The 21807-nt window shown below is 32.9% G+C and overlaps 2 protein-coding genes across 2 annotated transcripts; one reads left to right on the top strand and one right to left on the bottom strand.

The window, feature by feature from the left end:
• Window positions 1-3269: 3269 nt before the first annotated feature.
• Window positions 3270-16019, bottom strand: LOC125056019 (probable ATP-dependent RNA helicase CG8611). Its single transcript, XM_047658827.1, has 13 exons — window positions 15907-16019; window positions 15299-15834; window positions 14738-14906; window positions 13989-14146; window positions 12649-12919; window positions 12356-12575; window positions 11429-11964; window positions 10045-10209; window positions 6707-6795; window positions 5728-5829; window positions 4907-5058; window positions 3925-4144; window positions 3270-3494 (listed from the first exon to the last, which is right to left on the bottom strand). Exons 1-13 carry the CDS (start codon window positions 15943-15945, stop codon window positions 3365-3367), a joined length of 2787 nt encoding a protein of 928 aa, XP_047514783.1. The 5' UTR covers window positions 15946-16019; the 3' UTR covers window positions 3270-3364.
• Window positions 16020-18178: 2159 nt separating this feature from the next.
• LOC125056114 (dynein axonemal light chain 1-like) lies at window positions 18179-21600 on the top strand. Its single transcript, XM_047659066.1, has 4 exons — window positions 18179-18403; window positions 19744-19855; window positions 20532-20678; window positions 21419-21600. Exons 1-4 carry the CDS (start codon window positions 18249-18251, stop codon window positions 21566-21568), a joined length of 564 nt encoding a protein of 187 aa, XP_047515022.1. The 5' UTR covers window positions 18179-18248; the 3' UTR covers window positions 21569-21600.
• Window positions 21601-21807: the final 207 nt, after the last annotated feature.

Below are 21807 nucleotides of genomic sequence, written 5' to 3'. Positions count from 1 at the left end.
TTCTATAATAACTTTACATTATAACCATTAAGGATGATTCACGGTACACCGTGTCGCGACCGGGCCGGGCCCCGGCCGGGACACGGCCACCGTGCGCCGGCCGGGACAGTGGTTCATGTTACACCGGGCTGTTTGGGTGTACGCACGTACGTGTTTGGACGACTATATCTGTTTTTGTCAAAAAAAAAAACAAAAAAAAATTTAACCTCACTAAGATTTGACGTTGACTGCTCTGCGGGTGCCCGGGCGCCTACGTTCATGTTACGACGTGCCGGGGCCGGACCGTGCCGGAGCCGGGAAACAATACCCACCGACATTACAACGCCGTGCCCCGGCCGGGGCACGGCCGAGCCACGGTCAGGCATGAATTACTTCATACAAAAGTATATCATTAATGTTGGGCCGTGCCCCGGCCGTGCCCCGGCCGGGGCACGGCCCGGTCGAGACACGGTGTAGCGTGAATCAGCCTTTAACGTTCTCGATTTGCTTTTGCAGAAACTCAATTACTTTGCACATTTTTCTTACGACTGTAATTGCATTTTTCTAGTAAAAATGTGATTCGCGTGCTACTTGTAAGTTTTAAAAGTACTGGTTTGCTTAAACACTAGAGATCATTTACTTAAGGAAGACCTTTATAGCAGCGCTGTAGTACGGGTGAGAGTTTAAGTAACGTTTCGGTTCGCTCTTGAAAGTTGCCGCGATTTATTGGTATATGAAATCATTAATAACTGTAGTAACTTAAATTTAACCCATCCAGAAAGTTCTTGTCTACAAAAAACTACTAAAATGAAATTGAAAGAAAAATTAAGCAACTACCACTCGCACCATGCTACAGCGCACATACCTAGGTATTGGGTAAAAATGTAAAACAAAAGCCGAGACGAGCGCACGTTACAGATCACAATCGAACTTTACATCCTAAAAAGAACTTGGATTTCTATTTGGGCGTGTTAAATAATTATTATATTTAACACGCCCGTATTGCTTCATTTAAAAGTATACTACATATCTATTATTGTATTTCTAATTGCTTTTTATGTATTTACATTGTTTATTCGCGGATGCTTGGCGGACCTATGCGACTTTTTCGACATAAAACTCCCTCGGGAGTTGTGTGCGATATTACGTGATACCCGACTGCGAGGAAGTTGCCATTGATGTGGTTAGCTCTTCGCCTTCTTAAGTTCTCATGTTATTTTCACACGTATATTTTATTTTTATAACATATTTTCATAATCGAATTTGATTGTTTCCATTTTAACATGTCTGATATTTGAGAGCATAAATAAAATAACTAAATAACAATACCTAAAGAAGTTCCCAATAAAGCGGTAAATAGACTTGTATTCGATAAAATAATTTAATATGAACCAGCCAATTTGTACACTTCTGCTTATGCACAGGCTTTTGGGGTGAGATTCAGAAACGAGACTTAGCGCGAACTGATCTTCTACTGACTGTATGTCAATATCCTATAAGTTTTTGACGTACCTACATAAGTCTGGCTTAGAGCTGCGCCGTAGAAATGTTGGAGTTACTCCTACCTAAAAGTTAGCCTAGGAATTTATATCATTTTTATCATATTTAAATAGAGATGTTTATACTATAATTTTAAACATCCTTTTATTCAGGAATTGTTCATTGTAAAATGTGAAAATAATACACTTTACGTTACTTCACTCCAAATTTGTCATCGTCATGATTGAGACATTGAGGCCCCAATAAAGGAGGAGATTAGAGCATGAAACAGCCTAACAATAGTCTTTTAATTTGTCATTATGCAATAAAAACATCGTAAATGAGAGCGACAAAAAATGTTAAAAACTGGGGCGAAATTCGCAAATCATGCCCTCATAATGATGGCCGCTTGAAAAAAATTTAAATATCAAAAGGCCGGACGGGGCATTAATGGTTTAAAGTCATTTTTCATTCGAGACTCGTGAATCAGAGAAACGGTAGCCGTGGCTTCCATTATCTCGGCTCGATTAGAATTTTTGGACAAGATCCATCTTCCAAATGGACATATTAAAGTAATTTTTAGTGGTTTAATGATACCATCAATTATTTTGATGCAGTACTTACATAATGTTGAATGTTTCAAATCGTGTACACCTTGTGTTGTTTTCATTCGAATTGTTAGCTTTAGGAATATATAGGAGTCGAGGTTTGAAATAAATTCGCGTTTTTCATCTGCTAAAAATTAATTTAAATAATTCGGTTTAAAGAAAATTTACTTGACACAACGTTTAGTAGAGAATAGTTCCGACCTTGGTGGTAACAACTAGTATGGTCCCAAGGCTAACGAGACGTTCGGGAGTGTAATCCAGATCCCGACCCGAAAGCAAAAGAAGGCCTAAGAGACAGCAACGCAATTACTGTTTAGTGGGTAGGGATCCATTGCACCTCATAGGCGGACCCCCACACTCCGTGCATCACTTTAATAAGCTACCCGCGGGGGTCTGTAGATGCATTGCCGAACAATTAAAAAAACGGTACAGAATTCGTGGGATTCAAACATTATGTTTAATAATATTATGTATATTTAATTTAATGCAGTATTTACCGATGTATAGTTATTAAATTATAACGATATAAGAACTTTTCGTTACTTTATTATATGCAATTATTGGAATTCATCTCACGTTTTGTATTCTATATTTTAACATAATAAATCTATTATCACTATCGTAATATGTGCCTGCATTGGGCGTCATAGCTCGTCACATTTTTACACGCTTTATATTAGCTTCACTGTATGTATGTATGTATGTAACCGACTCCTTCGGACTCGATTTTGACCCACTTTAAACGGACAGATTTAATTCAAACTTTGTACACTTATAAAGAATCAGCGACAATAAATAATTTCATAGGTTTATCTGGAAAAAACAATGATTTTTTTTAAGTGCACAAAGTAATACGGTTAAATTGAGACAACACTGCTGCTAGGACTAAGAAGTGGAAAATAAATATAGTTAAAAAACTTAAAAACACGCTTTTAAAGCACATCCAACTAAAAAGTGAAAAATAATTCCTAATTTAGGCTGAAAATGGTAATGAACAAAAAATACTGGTATCATTGTGTAAAAGCGTGGGGCGCTCTGTGCCATATTTTTCGTCTATCGAGCAACCCACGCTTTTTCACAATGATATGATAGTTACCTTCACAAAAATATATTTTCCCATTAGTGAAAATATCATATAAAATAACTATTTTTGAGCTACTAAACGATGATATAAATTATAACTCAAACAATTTTATAACCGTAGATTGTATCTACTTTTATGTATAAAGTAGAATAGTAACTAAACCATTTTTTACGCATAATTTATTTACAATAAAATATAACAACTAAAAATAACGTTATTTCTTTTTCTTCTTAGTGTAATTATCCAGTGGAGGAAGACCACTGTCGAACTCACTAGCCGTGTGCATGGAATTCTGTTTGTAGATAATTTTACTTCCGAAAGCTCCAGGTTTCATTTTGGGCAACCTAGAAAATTTAGTAATAAATAATATATCCCAATATGTTTGTTTGAGAATGGAACATTAGACACTGCATCATTACAATTTTATAAAACAAAAACTACCTGTGATAACTACAAAAACTTTTTAGCAGAATCGCACCCAGGACCCAGGTGGTATTGTGCCAGCACAAAACCTGTATACAACTATCTAGGAAGAATTTAATCACTATTTTGTATGAGTGATCAGGTTCACGTGCCTTCCAAACCAAAACTATGGTTTCACTAAATTTTAAAGCAACAAAAAGATTTTTTCAATTTTTTCAGAACTGTCATTATGAATCTAATGAGAAATTAACACAGAAGATTCCAAAAACAAAACATAAAAAATCCAAAAAAACAAATAATGTGTTTATATAATTCCAAATTTACACTTGCTATTCGTGGAACTAATCTTACCCAGGTCTTTTCTTCTCTTCCTCTTCTTTCACAGAAAGCCGGTTCATTGGTCGTTCTTTCTTCAAATTTAGGTCAGATCTGGCCCTCTTCGCGAGCGCACCCGGGGCTTCTCTTAATGCGAAAGATTTGGCAGCGTGACCCAAATGAAGTTGCCGCGCATCAAGATAGGGTCGAACTTCACGTGGGTACCCGGAGTAGAATCGAACCCAGGATGTATAGGCTATATTAAAATGAATAACTTAGATTATTTGGATATATGTACATAATTACCAATACGATTAAATGTTCAACGCGTTTATCTGTAGGTACGTGATAAACACCAATCTTTCTTTTGTAAAACCCAATAGACAGTAGGATTCCTAATAAAGGTTTAAGTGTATTTATTATGGTGTTTGTGGTTAAACTCCTCCGAAAATGCTGGACCGATTCTCATGAAATTTTGTGTGCAAATTGGGTATGTCTGAGAATCGGACAACATCTATTTTTCATCCCCCTAAACGTTAAGGGTAGTCCACCCCTAAATATTTTTTTTATTTTTAGATATTTTTTTCTGTTTTTTTTTATGATACAGCATTAAAAAATACATACAACCCCTAACTTTCACCCCTCTACGATCAACCTCTATTTTTTTAATTATAAATGTAGAATGATATACATGACAAAACGACGTTTGCCCGGTCAGCTATTATATATATATATATATATATTTACAATAATATACTGATTACTGTTAGACGTCGCAAAATCTTACCTACACGAAATCCAAACGAGTGAAACCGGCGCAAACTTGTTTCAAGTAATAAATAATTATTACCCTTTAGTTTGCGCAAGTATATTTAAATAAAACTTTAACACGAATAAATATAAATTATGTAAATAACATAATAAATATATCCTATAAGGATTATTGATGATTTAGGGAACTTAAAGAATTGTCTATTAACAGCAAAGTGCAAGTGCGAAACTTTTACTCATTACTTACCTCTACTAGCCCTCGCTAACCAATCTTTCGAGGAATGAGCTGTGTTTTCCAATTTAGCTTGAACAGCTATCGCCGCCCGTTGCACGGTATGCGCGGTTGGTGCCACAGAGCGAAGAGATTCCAACACTTTTGACTCGTCCGTTTGACGTAATCTTCGAAAATATTAAAGTTGCTCAAGTTTTCGTGTGAAAATAAATTATATAAACAGATTTTAATTTTTGAAGTGAAACTTCTTTATCGGGATTGGAAAAAAATTTAGTGTAACATTTTTCCGTTACGCGCCATGTTGCTTTTTGAAGTCAAACTTCTTTATCGGCGTTAGAATGAATTTTTTATCGACGTATTGGAGAAATTTTGTAGCAAATCGTCACGTTTTTCGGTTACGCGCCATCTTTTTCTTCACCACGGTTGATCCGAAGAGATTCGAAGCCATTAATAACAAAAATATATAATAACGATAACAATGATAGTAATAATTGTAGTACAGTTAATGAAATTCTGTAATAATCTTAGTAGTAATAAGGTAAAATGAAATAATTGTATTTGTATTCATGTCTATGATAATAAAAGCCTTTTGTTAAACTTTATCTAATTTAACTTTATTTAACCAATTTCTGTAAAGTTGCATATTTTTTCGAAAAATAAGGTCATAAAGAAGTTTCACTTCTGACGTGTGTACACTAGTACACGCACAATTTTTTATTTACATATCTTACGATTACTACTACAGTTAAAAAAACCAATGTATTGTATATTGTAACTCAACTATGTAAAAAATACCATACTATACTATAAGGGCACGTTTCACACATGTGACTGACCTTATTCTCTTCTGTTCTAAATGTCTGACAAATTCCGCTTCGCTTGGAAGCAGGAACATAATCGCAGCCCCCACTTGAGCCGCGCGTCCCGTACGACCCACCCTGATTAAAAATAAATATAATACAATTTAAAAAACAACTTTACAACTTGAATCTAGGTGTTTATTAATAATAATGTAATACTAGTTAAAATAGTATTTTAAAGAAACCAATATATTTTTATTATTTTTCCTATTTTATCTATATATATAAAAATGAAACCCGTTTTCCGTTGTCACGACATAACATGAAAACTGCTTGACCGATTTGTCTGATTCTTTTTTTATAATATTCCTTGAAGTACGAGGATGGTTCTTACGGAAAAAAAATTAAAAAAAAATGAGTGAAAAAGTCTAAAAACAACACTTTTCTATATTCCCATACAAAATATTCATAATAATATTTAAATGCAATTTGAACTTTAATACCATATCATAAAGTTCAAGTGTTAGTGGAGGGGTTCCGGGAAGGTAAATTTTTATTTTTTGACATAATGTATTTGCTGTATTATCAACTTTCTTTTTTATCTTACTAGCTAGACCGGTGTCCCGAATAGCAGAATAAGTATTTAAAAAAAAATAAAGAATCGACTGTTAGGCGGTACGATGTTCGCCAGGCCAGCTAGTTATATATATATATGTTTGTTTATTTACATTTAATGAATCGTAGTCGGCGTTGAGCGTCGGTGTTCAACAGTAAAAATGTATTGAATAAAACTATACAAATGGTAATATAAAATTCCCTTCGACAAGCTATTTTATTTAGCGGTAAGTTAGACGCACCCACAAAATATAAGTTTTGCCACTATTACTAATTAGCAAAGTAACACGCGAGTGACAGGAACTAACTTATTAAACAAAAGTAATTTATTTGGGTTCTTTTTTTCTGAGTACTTTAAAACTGATCAATTTACTTTTTTATAAAAAGTAGGTATTCTTACCTGTGTACATAATCTGTAGCCGATGCTGGGGCGCAATATTGTAGCACCAAGTCCACTCGGGGCACGTCGATGCCTCGTGCTGCTACGTCCTAAACAAAATATTTAAGAATCATTATAACGAAAAAATTTATAAATTTATTCAGACCGCCGAGTCATTTTTATCTTTACTAATAGTCGTAGAGATTCACCACAAGCCTTAAAACTTAGATACCTGTTATATGTGAAATAATTGCTAGAAATGACAAATGACATAAGTAGTCAAGTGTCATGTCAAATATAAATTGTCAGTTTTTATGAAGACGTAATAACATAACATGGTTCCCATTTTGTCATATTTATATATGACAAAATATAAATATATTTCACGTTTCAATTAGTGTAGGATTCCGAAAATTTTAAAATTATCTTGAAAAAGTAATGAAATTTTCTTTCATTTCATTTCCAACACTAACTTAGTTATTATTAAAACTTCTTTGGTCAATCACAGAATAATTTAACTTCCCAACAATTTCATATAACTAATTCTAAAGCTGTGAGTTACTATTAACACGACATCAATTTACATTCATCAACACAATCAAGTTACATTCGACAACAAACGAATTAACAAACAAATATGGTGGCGCGGGGCATATTCCGTTCAACCAATCAGCGCACGAGGTGCGATCCGTTTCACAATTTGACGGTTTCACTTCGATAGATTACAATCTACCGAATAATAATACGTTAAATTGTAAGCAGTTCGTTGAGGTTCACAGTCTTTCGACAGTTTACAATCTCGCGAGATAGATTACAATCTAACGGTGTTTACAATTTTACGTTGACATATATATGACAAACAAATTTAAGCAAGAGGTATAATTAAAAAAAAAATTGAGAAGCAAAATTGTGTTTTAAACACAACCCCTAATGGGTTAAATTAATTAAAATAAAATATAATGTTAATTAAAGTAGAAGTTTCTTAAACTACTTATTTTTAATAGCGTATAAAGTCTGGTTTATTATAAATTCGCATTCAAATTGATAATTAATGCCAGTACATATTCACACGTACTAAACCTCTTTATTTTTAGCAAGACTTTTTGCTAAACTTAAATTAAACTATTAAAATATTTAATGGTCTCGTTAATACAAAAGCAATTAATTTTAGGAATACGATGTTATTCTTTTTATATCACTTTAATTATGCAATTATAATAATATTTATCTGATGTTGACGTCAAAATTTTAGAACTCATCTGATTCGTGGTCAATACTGGAATCAGTAGTGCGATGGCAATGTTTTCTGAGAAGGCTATTTGATTTTTATAGATAATTTAGTAATCTGTGCTGGGTCCTAACACCTATCTGAATTTAAATGCCTATAGCAGTATTAAAAATAAATTGTATTATTGAGAATAATCTGTATACAGCATGGCTTTAATCATTTATCATTTATTTTACCCAATATTAAAAATATTGATTTTTTATTTGTCAGCCACGTGACACAAAATGTCACAGATTAATCGAATCGACGATGACGTGTTTGTAAATGTCTGAAAGACATTTAAGGTACGAAAAACTTGTTAACATGTAAGTGAGGTACGTAATAGGGACTGGTGAGTATATAATAATACTATTTAACAGAATAATATATTAACAGAATTTAATAATATATAATTGTTTAGGTTCCATAGTCACTAATGAATAAGAAATCTAGTTCGAAGTATTGAAGTTTTTTCAAATCTTGTCAAATATAATGAGCCGTGCCGATCATAATTTTTGACAGTTAACATTAACGGAAGATAGATTATAATGTTAAGTTTTTACAGTTTGATGTTGACATGGAAGTTATATCCCGTGTTTGGTTTATATATTAATTTAATATTTGAAAGTATTATTTCTAGTAATAACTTTTTCTAGTAAACATTAACGTTTAAAATGTGAGTTGAGCAATAACGCAATGGCGTCGCGCAGAAAACGTGATTCACGTCTAAACTTTCCAGCAATACTAGGTACGAATAGACAGACGCCTGAACCTTTGTTTCACTTGATAGTACAACTACAACAAAGACAAGGCAATAGGGCTAGCAAATAGATACTTAAATAGGAGATCTTTTAAGGATTACAAAGATGGAATTAAAATGGAATTGGTGAGCGTATTCCAGTGCTTTATTGCAGGGACTAAAATACTATAAAGGAGGAAAGGTTAACTGTCCTCCAATCTCAAGGGAGAATCCAGGACCATTCAAACCAGTACCCGACCGCATAAAGGCTTCAGTGACTGAGATGTTGTATATTTGCTCAGGGGTCGGAAACCCTCGTAGCGCGATTAAGGGTATAACGACATCGTACTGATTGTAGCCGTAAATTATATACATACTTTTTTATAATCGAAGGAACGTAATCCCATGAATTTAAAGTGTTATGTGAGTTTAAAAACGAAAAGAGGTTCCAAGATTTCAATTGCATGATGGTTACGACCAACATAACTAAAACAGTAACGCTTAAATGAGTTCGTGTTTATACAAACAGAATAATATAAGGTTAATAAATGTTTAAAATGGTTTTTGTTTTAAAAACCCCTTGAACCGTGAAAGACTTAGTTTTCCTTAAGAAACCTATTTAATTTAAAATTCAAATGAAATTAATATACAATTGTAGTAGCATCTCCGCTAAACCATATTTAAACCGGATTAAACTAGAGTTTTTAAATAAAAATGAAATACAATCTAAATGGAAAAAGTATCCTCAACTACACGCACTTCGTTTATGTTCAATTGTTGTATGTAAAAAATCGCTTGTCTGTAAAGTCGGTTTACTGACGATAGTCAAACGTGCAACGTCATAAGAAAGTACTGATGGAATGGTTGCATATTTCAAAAGAAAATTTAAATTTTATTTGTTTGATAGATATTTTGTATGGATATTGAGGAGGTAAATGGAAATCACAATTGAATTGATCGATTACAATATAATCGATGTTATACGATATATACTTTATATACAATAAAGATGTCGAACGCTGCCGAACGCGGAGGCCGATTGTGCCTCTTTATCGCTCGTTCCGCGCTCTCGCTTGCACTTCAAGCCTTAAATGGAACGCCTCAAAGCGAGGTAACGCCGCATGCGTCATATTTTTTCGTGCGTGCAGCCGGCTCCATCGAATTATAAGACGTTGTCACGTCAAAAATCTATAATGGTTTGTCATACTATAACGTACACATTACCATCATACAATAATTATTACGCCGTCACTTACCAGTCATATCACTATTGTAATGAAAATAATACAATTTATAACAGACACTATTTTAGTAATATAGATACAACGGAAAAAAGCTCACAAAATTACTTACCGTGCAGAATAACACACCTCTTCTTGCAGTACGGAATTGTTTGAATACTTCCATTCGCTGCTCATGAGGCATGGAGCCGTGTAGGCTGAACACATCGACTTCCATTGGAACAAGGCCACCCTCGGCAGGTGCTTGATAATCTATTTCGTACTCGTCTGATGATTCCTTTGGTAACAAAACGTGAAGTGCATGAACATGTGTGAGACAGAAACGTTTTTTGTTGTTTATTCAATAATTAGTCTGACATAGTTATAATAGATTGTAAACTAATTATTAGTTAAATCTATTAGTAAAGTAAAAAATCATTTAATCACATAGGTAACATAATGTACACTTATGACTTGTCAGTAAAGAAATACATATTAATGCTTCTAATTTTACATTTACTGCCAGTTCTCAAATCAAGGGCGTAGAACGGGAGAGAAAAACTGGCAATAAACTCTCCGCCTCTCTTTTTAATCGCCATTTTTTTGTTTTACAAAATGTTTGTATGGAGCTGCAACCATTACACCATGTCCCATGTGACATTTTAAGTAATTAATAATAATAACATAAATTAAAATGTGTCGGCCCCGGAGTTTACTATCTAAAGTAATTCCCAAGAACACCGCACTATCAACAAAGTCTATTTCCTCATCTTTAATTATTATTTGAGAATGACTACTTTTTACATTTGTAGTTACAAATTTAACACATTTTGTCTTCTTTTCGTTTAGCTTAAGATTATTTGTATTAAACCAGTGAACTACACTTATTATATGGGCACATTCATCTATTAGGGGAGGTCTGCCGATCTCCTTTATTAAGTCCCTCAAGCTCTATCGGTCATATTTAATCATTGTTTTAGTTAACTACCAATGCCACAAAGTGTACAAAACAAGTCGGGCCTAGTAAATTATAAATATAATAGTAGCACTGTCATTTACAATGGCAAGACTAATTTATTAAAAATGCAATGCGTAATGCAAACAAAATGCTAAAATTGTAAAATTTATTACAGATGTTTTATAAACCTGACTACTTCGTCCCATTATTAATGACGTCTCGGCTTCAATTGGTACTTTTAGGCTAACACACACAAACAAAGTCCAGATTTCAATGGCATAGAACAACCGACATTTTTCCAATTTCGATGTATTGTTCTATATTTATTATAGAGCGTTTGACGCAAGCGAGGAATTACGTAGTACGAAAGCTTAAGATTGCAATCGGACCTGTCACTAGAGGATCACACGTTACAGGGTAAGCTTGAATGTACAAAAGGAATACTTAGGAATCTTGGGTCAGACAAGTTTATCACACTAGTAACTACAAACATGGGAAGATCATTTAAAAATGTGTGTTTTTCATTAGTAAAACATGAAATAATATTTAAAATATCTACCTCGTCCTTATCTTCATCGTCACCTTTCTTCTTTTTAGCCTTTTCATCACTTTTCCCATTCTGTTGCTTCCTTTTTTTGCCATCCTTTCCACTCAAAACAGTTTCAATCAATTCGGAATGATAATCTACCATTTCTAATGTTGCCATAAACACGATCATTTTCCCTCCTTTTTTGTTTAAAACGCAATGTTCAACGATTAGAGAGCAAAGTGAAACTAATCTCAATTTCATAGGTATCAATATAAATGTCTGATTAACTGTGGATGGTAGGACTAGTTCATCTTCAACTATTGCTGTTTTTAAAGCATTTTCAAACATATTTGGCTGTTCCTCTTGTTCTTCCTCTTGCCCTTCCTTTTCGTCAACTTTTTTTGTTTCATTCTTCTTGTCTCCACCTAATTCTTTTTGTACTTTAAAGTATTCATAATCTGAGTCAGAATCACTATCATTTTTGTCATCTTTCGGTTTATGTTTATTTTCTGTTGTCTCGGTACCAAATATATCTGGATGATTTGCACCACTGAATGCTTTGATGCCTACAAAAACAATTTTATAGTACTCAAAACTTCGAGTTACATAAATAATATAATTTGCGTTTAGGACATAGTATTAAACCAATAACAATATATACCAATCATTTTTGTAACTATTTTAAAAGCGTAATAAAATTAAATACACTTTTATTGAGATACAAATAATAAAAAATATAAGTTACAATATGGGTTTTGTCGTCATATAATCCTACATGAAAATTTTGGGTAATTTATCCGTTTATGCTAGAAATGAGTTTATACAGAAATCATGTTAAAAATTCTGACATTTGCATTTATTATTAGTCTCATGTTATGTTCATTATTTATAACAAAAAAAACATACTTTTAATGGGGTTAAAAATTATATAAAGGTTATAATATTATGATTGCTTACCAGTGTTGTATTTTCCTTTAGCATTACTTGAGACTTCGTCAGATTTTTGTTTAGTTAACTTAATTTCCGGACTTACTGCTTCAGGTTGTGCCATGATTTCTAGATTTTTAACTTCATCTTTCTTATTAGGTTTTAGTGAATCAGCTACAACTGCTTTACCATCTGATGTGTCTACGAAGACAGGTTCTTTCATTGTGATTCCAGCTAAGTTTTCTACAGCCTATTAAAAAAACACAAAATTAACTAGTAAGTTTTAATTTGTAATTATTGTAGTTTTTTATTATTTATTTTACCTTCGTTAAAGTAGCGGACAGCAATATTGTCTGTCTTTCAGTAGACAAAAACACATCTGTTAATGGGTGTTTATCACCCATTTCTTCTTTATTTGGATCTTCAATCAGTGTCTCCTCTTTTTCAGGTGCTTTGTTTATTGTCTGTTTAACTAAAGCCATAGGATCGTATGTGGCTGCCTTTTTATGGTCTTCAATAGCTTTCACAATTGCAGCTACATCTTTCTCATAACCCATGTCTAATAGTCGGTCAGCTTCATCCAATATTAAACACCTTAAGAAACCCAAATAATGAACATAACACATTGAATATAATACACAGCTTCAGGCATAGCACTAGTTTTCAAAGAAAATATATTTTTTAAATAATATATATTATTTAGTAAACTTATGCATCTTCTAATAATTATATAAAATTCTCGTGTCACAATGTTCGTTCCCATACTCCTCCGAAACGGATCGAACGATTCTTATGAATTTTTTATGCATATTCAGTAAGTCTGAGAATCGGCTTATCGTACTATCTTTCAAACTCTTAAGTGATAAGGGGTGTCCACCGCAAAAAACTTTTTTGTTTTTATTTTTTTATGATACAACATACAAAAATACATACAACCCTTAATGTTCACTCCTCTACGATCAACCCCTATTTTTATTGTAGCAGACAGTTATTTTTATTGAACTAAAACAATGTTTCTTAGAAATAATATACATGGCAAAACAACGTTTATCGGATAGTACTTATATAAACTTAGGTTACCAGTGGGGTACTTATCGTAGAGACAGGTGGTGCAGTGCTCCGAAGCAAAGGGGCCCTATTACCTAAGCTTTGAAAAGAAAGGGTCTGCCAGTTGCTGAAGCTAAAAAATGTTGAGCCTGCTCCCAAGAAGCTTTTAAATGATTTGAAATGTACACCAATCATAGAACTCTTGATTTTAGACTTTATGTACACATTCGCGTATTATATATATACATACATACAGTTCAGTATAGTGAATTCGATAAGTATGTGCTGTTAGTTATCGTTATTTGGTAGTTTAGTTGCGCACGCCCGTAGCAATTGGATCACCGATAAGAACACGGGCTTGACTTGACAGTCGTGAGATCAATTTGACAATTCCTTTAAGTTAAGTTTTCATTCGCTGACGGAGTTGACTAAAGAGTCCTTCTCTAGGCAACGGGGCCCTTGTTCACCTAGCTATGCCACTGGTAATTACTAATTAGTTTGTCATACATATAAAAAATTACATTTACTTTAATTGGATTAGATTAAAAAGCTAAGTATCTAAATAATGTACCTAAATACATAGACAATACAAACTCTTAGTGCAAAAAATTCTTACCCAAGTTTAGCAAAATTTAATGAATGTGTGTGCCTGAGATGGTCATTGATTCTACCGGGAGTTCCAACAAGTATTGTCAACCCTTTCCTTAATCTTGCCTTTTCTGCCTTCCTTTTTTGACCTCCACTCAATAACCCAGGTACTATCCATATGAATGACTAAAATTATATAAAACATGAAAATGAACAAACAAAAAAGTTTTTTTATAAATATGGATGTAGACATTTTGTCTAATGTATTGTTTATTCCAAATAATTTTACTTTTATTTTCATACATATATTGAAATTAAAAAAAGGGTGCGTGTACTGATGTACGCGCGTAAGAAGTTATACTTCTTTGGCATTGTTAAAAATAGTTTTTGATTGCATGCAAATAATTAATTACAATTAAATAATCAAAGACTGGAAAAGGAGTCATTATAGTCAATAAAGTTCAGTTTACATTTGAAAAATTAAATAGATAAATATTTATTATTATTCTCTTACATTAAGTGTAACATAAATTCTATTATTATTCGAATGTTGTTTTTAAATTATGTCCAATGCCGTAGCATCTTCTGTGGGCAAGTTCATTCTGTTAATTTTGTGTCACGGTGCGCGCGCATCGTAAAATTACACCCTCATCCATTTTTCATAACGCGCCTAAAGAAGTATGTATAACTTCAAAAATACACAGAAAAACATGAAAAAAATAAGTAACATACATAAGTAAGTAATTTTAAATAGACAAATAGACAAAAAACACAAACCTTAAGAAGTTTTTCAAATAGTTCATATGTCTGCACAGCTAGTTCTCGAGTGGGCACAACAACCACAACTCTTATACCATCATGTCTATTAATTTTAGGTCTTATAGCTTGCAAACCTTCAATTATTGGCAAAGCATAAGCTAAGGTTTTTCCTGAGCCTGTTTGAGATCTGTTGTACAGTACAAATAATTTGTTGTGGTTTTTATGATATATCAGAGTAATCATGGTATTAGCTAGGAAATTAATACCTTTGAAAAGGTTTGTTAATATTTTTTTTATTCAGAAAGCGTTTCAAATTTCTTTTTAAATTTAACAAAACAGATAACAATTTTTATTTGAACTTCATATATATAGTAGCACTAAAGGCTTATTAAAGTATTTAACTAATCATTGTCTACTGTAGTATATCACTGCAAATTGAATAAACTGAAAATTTAACTTATACACTCCTGTTGTGAAATTATGCATGTAAATCCACCAACATTTGCAACTACACTTAAGTTTTACTGGAATAATTTTCATTAAAAAATAGATACATTTAGAACTAAACTACTAATATACCTAATCAACACATCCCGGCCCTCCAAAATCACAGGAATCGCCTTTTGCTGCACTGTCATTAGCTCCGTTAAATTCATATTTTGTTTCATATTAGAAACTATATGGGGATGCAAATTTAAATCTTGAAATGTTCTTCCAGCAAATACTTTTTCCACTACAGGCTTCACAGCTCTTTGTCCCATTCGGGGAACATCAGGATTATTCTTGAATAATGATGATATCCAAGCACCACTTCTCTGTTTTTGTTTTAAAACAAGGTCATCTGTTACATCTTGGTAATTTCTACCATGAAATTTTCCTTTATTCTCACTTAAATCACGTAGTTTTGACTGTAGATCATGAGGCTTTGTCACATTATTATCTGATAGTTTAGCTATTTTATTTTTAGGTTCTTCTGAATATTTCTCAGTAAACTTCCTTGGAATTCCATTTTGAGGCCTTTTTCTGGCTATTATCTTTCCCGAATAGTTTGGCTTAGCCAAAAACTTGTAGTCTGACGATGTTTTTGGAGAAGGACGGCCAGATGAGCTATTTTTCTAAATAAAATACATTTTAATTAAATTTATTCAAAGCTGTATAGATCAATATTTCAGTAAATTAATATTTACCTTTTTTGTTGTAGATATATTTAATTGTAAGTCTTCCATCTTTCTACAATAATATTTTTAAGAATTTGAGGTTACATACATGCCGTGGACAACTTGTTTACAAAATACATACTTTACGATTTGTCACTTTCAACTGTCAGATAGACGTTAGGTACAATAACAGAAATTGGATACTTGCACCTGACACACAATTCGTGGAAGACTAATAATTATTTGATAACACGAAAAATTTCAATTATAACTGAACACTTTTTTTAAATAGATCCCGAATTTATGTTTATTTTTTATTATGAATACAACACGATACGTTTTAAACGTTTCTTGATATTTTTAGCTCCTGATGGAAAAAAGGGGTGATACATTTTACGAATGATACGAACACTATGTGTGTCATTTTGTCCCACTGTAGCTCTTAAGCGGATGTATTGATTTAGATGCGGTTTTTTAGAAAATACGTTTTCCGACGATGATCACAAACATGTTTTATCAAAATATTTATAGCCATTAAGGGGTATCGGGAGACAAAATTAAAGATGAATGAACGAATTTTGTTAAATATACCCAAGTGGAGTATCAAATGAAAGCGAAAAGTAGTTATGCTAGCTAAAATTTTTAGGACATTATCAAATCTTTTTATTTTACAAGTATTTTCATTAAACTTTGACCATATTCTAGAAAGTCAATAAAACTTAAATCTAGTTTCAAGAACTGTTAAACCATTTTTCTCTATGAAATTCGACAAATTTCGCAGCGCTCAAGACGAGATTATGACTTGGGATACGAATTAGAATATGGCTCTAAAACACGGAGATGTATCCTAAAAGTGTAAGAGTTTCTCAGGGATTTACTACATAATTTTCAGTCGATTAGTGAAGGATTAGTGGTAATAAGCTTCGACACGTGTGCTATACAAACTTCAACGAGAACACGTGCGTGCGTGTGTCGACAAAAAGCACAAGATGACTAGAGTCCATTCAGAGATGCAATAAATATTTGTATCGAAATCATAATCCTATCAATTGTGCAAAGGGAATTGCGTTGTATAACTCTTTGCATACAACCTTATACTAATAAATATTATTCATGATCCATTTTGTTAATAGCTTAGGGCATAATTTGTGATTGGTTTTGTATTTGGGTGAAAAAAGTATTTGACACTAATTTATATTGGCTGGCCTATAGTAGCTTACACACAGATGCGATTTTATGATTTCGCGTTCGATTCCCGAAAAAAATCCAGTATCTAATTTTTTACGCAAGTACGTGATCAGTCTGTTTTTTTGTTTGTTCATTTTGTGTATTTCACATGTCGTACATTTTTGGTACTAAGATCTTCCGATTTCTCCGCGATGCCTTACTATCCACCACTTTAAAAAAATAGAATAATAATAATGTATTTTTTTTTATTCTATTTATTATGAAAGATTTACAGCTTATTACTAACTTACTTACTAAATACAATATTCTTTTACGCCATTAAATTAATCTTTACAAATAGTTAAGTACTAATAATATTAATAATAGTGTCGCTTCAACCCTATAAAGGTAAAGACAAGTATAAGAGCGAACATTGGTGCAAATGTTGGGTGCAGATTACATGCACTGCATGACTGATGCACTTTTTTAGTGTACAAAATATGAAGTATCACGCAAATCGTTGTATACATAAAAATCAAAGAAGTCGTGTAATCCGTGCACTTGAAATTCATGTATTATATCAACATAGGGGTCTGTCGACCCACGGGAGGCGTGAGGGCGCGACGTGATTACCGCCGGCCAACCAGGACGACCCTCCGACGTGACCGGAATTATAATACTTCTCAAAGCAAATATTTCGTTTAAATATCTTTGTTATTGCACTGTTTATAACTTGAATATCTAAAGATGGTAACATTATTGTATAATACTTTTGCGGTACTACTATAGATACTTCTAAAATATACCTAATTATTTTTCTTCGGTTTTACTTGAAGTGGGATGTTTTTGCTGTGCAGTAGGAGGAATTGGAGGAATTCAGGCGGAAAAATAAAATGATAAGCAATAAAGAGATAATTTATAATATCGTAAAAAATATTTCGTGCACGTGGTTTCTCAGAGAGTTTCCATAAGAGTGACAGCACACACAGCCTTAAGCCGGGCGCATACATATTAAAAAGTAAATACCATTACTAAACTAACTAAAGAAAAAAGGTACGAAAGAGGTTACAATTTATTTTATTTTAACAGTTTTTTGCTCCTTCACACTCACTCGTATGGTTCATTATTAAAAAGAAATGAGCAAACTGTCATGTCCATTGTAAAATAACTGTCATAAATTTTCTGAAATTTAACTATTGCAAATAATGGCGGTAAAGCCTACAACGTGTAAGGAAGCCATTGCTCGATGGGAGAAGAAAACTGGTGAAAATGCGACTGAAGCGAAAGTGATAGAGTTGCAGTTCCAATGGCCACCTATTGAGAAAATGGATGGTGCTCTATCAACCCTTGTAGCTTGCGAGTATGTACTTGATCTAATTTTTGGGACTTCTTTAAAGTTATGGGATGGTTTGGTTCAGTCTATTAAAATAGTTACTAGTAAACAGTTATATGTAACATATTACTGTTTTCTTTATTACACAAGATTGATGTCGGGCATCGGTTATATGATTAAGCTATAGTAAATTGATACTATTTTTAACCGACTTCATTGATGCCTTTTTGTTGGTCTGGTTGCCTTTATAAGAAAAATACCTATTAGTATATACTAAATTAAAATACGCATACGGATATACGGATGAATAATATATGATTATACTTCCGGATATATGTATATATATATTATTTTTATTATTTATCGATTATTTCCTCATTTTTTAATTTAAAAGTTATAGAATAATCAACATTGAAATTAACCTAAATTCGTGTTGATTATAAGGTTCCGAATTTTTTTAAATTATCGATACCTACTCGTTTGTATTTCCTAATCAGTATTTCATTGTTTGCAACTTTCTGTATTATTTAATTCTTACTAGAATAAAGTGTTTACTTTAATATCCAAAAAGTACCCAAAACCGAATCAGAGTACCCCACTATCCACGTAGTCTTGTCTGCCCTAACCCTAGAGTGTATATAATAAATCGGAGGCGCGGAGGAAGAGCAGCTCTCCTCCGCAGCTTCGGATTTTTGGTAGCCTTCGGCGACCAGCCTTAGCCGCTACGGCTTGCATAATGCCTGAGCTTTGGTACGCAAGGGTAGAGGGGCTGCATTTCTCGTAGCGCCGAAGCTGTCCAAAAAATCTATTATTAATGTTCGGTTAGGTTAGGTTAGAATTAATTAATTATAATTAAAAAAAAAACAAAGTACGAGTAAAGACGTAATTCTAAATCGTTACCACTATTTTTAATTAATTATTAATTTCCGGACGAATTAAAATATTTAATTGATACGGTTACTGGAAAAATAAATTATATTTATTCATACGGTTGACGGATGAATAGACGCAGCCATTAAAATACTTGCACTTAATTAATCTTAAGACCATTTCTAATTATATATTTACCAAAGCTTATACACATCACCAACAACTTAAGTTGCCGTATAACCAGAAATATCTTATATTAAATACCTTCTAGGAACTACCTACATGTTTATTATTTTCAAAATACAAAATACCATACCACTTATCGTCAGTATACGTATCACTTAACATCAGGTGAGCCTCCTGCCCGTTTGCCTCCTATTACATTAAAAAAAAATGCAAGCAAGTTCTTAGTAACCCAAGACATATATTTAATGCGACAAAAAGGTACTAATAGCAACAACCTATCGTAAATAGTAGAAACTTCCTGTCTGTTACAGAAAGTTAAGTCTCTCATCCAACATGATCGATAAAATAGTCGGGATCGCTGGAATGAGAAGCTTAAAGATTCTATCCTTGGGCAGGAACTATATTAAATCCTTGGCGGGAATCGTAAGTTTGTTCTAAGTAAAAATATTATTATTAAAATAATTTGTACTTAATGAATATATAATAAATAAACAAGACTTTACATTTTATATAACTAATTGAGACGTATTCGCCCTTATAAAATGTGGATTATTGTGTGTTACCATGGTTACGATATTATAAAAAGAATGGTGGTAACTTTACGTGTGGTTTTGGTGGTTTTGTAATAAGACCGCTTACGTTTAAAAATAAGATTAAAGTACGGCTACAGCGTAGCGTTAATTTAATAATGCGTTTTTAAGTTAAATAGGTTTTTTTTTAAAATCCTATGAAGCCATGATTTTCCGTCCTGGGCCTAAAAGACCGGATGAGCCAGAGGGATAATAACTTCGAAGTTTATAAATTACGGGGATAACTAAGTATGTTTATGTCACCGTAAAATTGTAAACAGCGTTAGATAGATCGAAAGATTGTGAACCTCAACGTACTGCTTACAATTTAACGTATTATTATTCGGTAGATTGTAATTTATCGAAGTGAAACCGTCAAATTACAATCTTTTGACAGTTCACAATCTCGCGAGATAGATTACAATCTAACGGTGTATACAATTTTACGGTGACATTTATATCACTATATATATCAAATATCAAGGCTGAATTTAGGTACTTTTTCATTGAAAGTAACATAATATTTTCAGGAAACTGTTTCCGAAACTCTTGAAGAATTATGGATAAGTTATAACCAGATAGATAAGCTTAAAGGTATCGGAGTTATGAAGGTTTTGAGAGTGCTGTATATGTCCAATAACGTGGTGAAGGAGTGGGCTGAATTTAATAGATTACAGGTATTTTTGCTATTTAGTTTATTTATACTTTAAACTTTTTGTCATTAAACTGCTGTACTCTTTCGTCTCTTCCCGTGAAATTATGTTTACGTTGTAACGAAGAAAGGCAAATGGGTAAAATTTAGTAATGAACTTTACTCTTTGTTTTTAGTTAGGATAAATATTATTGCATTTGTGCAACTTGAAAAATATTCAACAGGGATAAAATTTGTTCTGAATACCTACTCACAAATTTACATTAACATAGACAAACAAATGCCTCTGTCCCAGACATTATTGGGTCTTTAAACTCAAATATAACTTACTGCGTAATTAAGCAAGGTTGTCTAAACATTTGCAAATACTTCAATTCAATGTTCCTCATTATTTCTAGAGGAGTTGTTCGGATTAATACCTGCAGCAGAGTTACATCATCAGACGTCGAGGCAAAATACGTATTTCCACCCGTATTACCTCGGCATCCGTCGTTCCACAACTGAGCGTTATTTAAGGCAGTTTATCGCGCACCACCACTATGTGGAACCAGCTCCCCACTGAATTCGACTTAGGCTCTTTCAAGGAAGTAGCATACCAATTCTTTGTTAGAGAAAAAAAAGACCTGCAACGCACTCGCGAGCCCTCTGACAGCAGCGACTATCACTTAACATCAGGTGACCACTTCTCCTTTATCCCCCTTTGTCCTATGAAAAAAATTTAATCTTTATTGTTTTATATACTTACAAAAGATACTATTTATCAAGGAATGCCCATCTCTAAGAGACGTGATGTTCATCGGAAACCCGATATGTGACAACCAACCGGACGTGGAAACGTGGCGCACTCAGGCATCCAATCGTCTTCAACAAATTACAAAACTTGATGGAATTCCTATACTAAGAGATACTGATTAGACCATAATGGGAGAGAATATTTAATAAAACGAGTCTCATTTTGTTTTATTCAAAACGATTTTTTACTAGTTTACGAACTATTTAAATTAATACTCCAATTTTGTAACCAAAAACCAACCAAAACATCTTTCGTGCAACTTCACTAAAATTTGCCAGCTAAATAAGCTTCATACTAAGTTGGTACATACGAAGAAATTAAAAATAATAAACAAGTGACACCTACAGTTTTTTATTACACA

The sequence above is a fragment of the Pieris napi genome, chromosome 14 (assembly GCF_905475465.1).
Source record: "Pieris napi chromosome 14, ilPieNapi1.2, whole genome shotgun sequence".
NCBI lineage: Eukaryota > Metazoa > Arthropoda > Insecta > Lepidoptera > Pieridae > Pieris > Pieris napi.
The sequence above is the reverse complement of the archived record's forward strand: the minus strand, read 5'-3'. Positions and strand labels throughout refer to the sequence as shown.

Bases quoted from the DNA above. Each gene is read 5' to 3' on its own strand.
- LOC125056019 (XM_047658827.1), bottom strand. From the start codon at position 15,945: ATGGAAGACTTACAATTAAATATATCTACAACAAAAAAG. The intron at 12,920-13,988 runs GTAAGAATTTTT...GGGTTTCTTAAG, and splicing joins TTAAATTTTGCTAAACTTGG to GTGTTTAATATTGGATGAAG. The intron at 5,059-5,727 runs GTCAGTCACATG...ATATTTTCGAAG, and splicing joins TTAGAACAGAAGAGAATAAG to ATTACGTCAAACGGACGAGT.
- LOC125056114 (XM_047659066.1), top strand. From the start codon at position 18,249: ATGGCGGTAAAGCCTACAACGTGTAAGGAAGCCATTGCTCGATGGGAG. The intron at 18,404-19,743 runs GTATGTACTTGA...TGTCTGTTACAG, and splicing joins TCAACCCTTGTAGCTTGCGA to AAAGTTAAGTCTCTCATCCA. The intron at 19,856-20,531 runs GTAAGTTTGTTC...TAATATTTTCAG, and splicing joins TTAAATCCTTGGCGGGAATC to GAAACTGTTTCCGAAACTCT.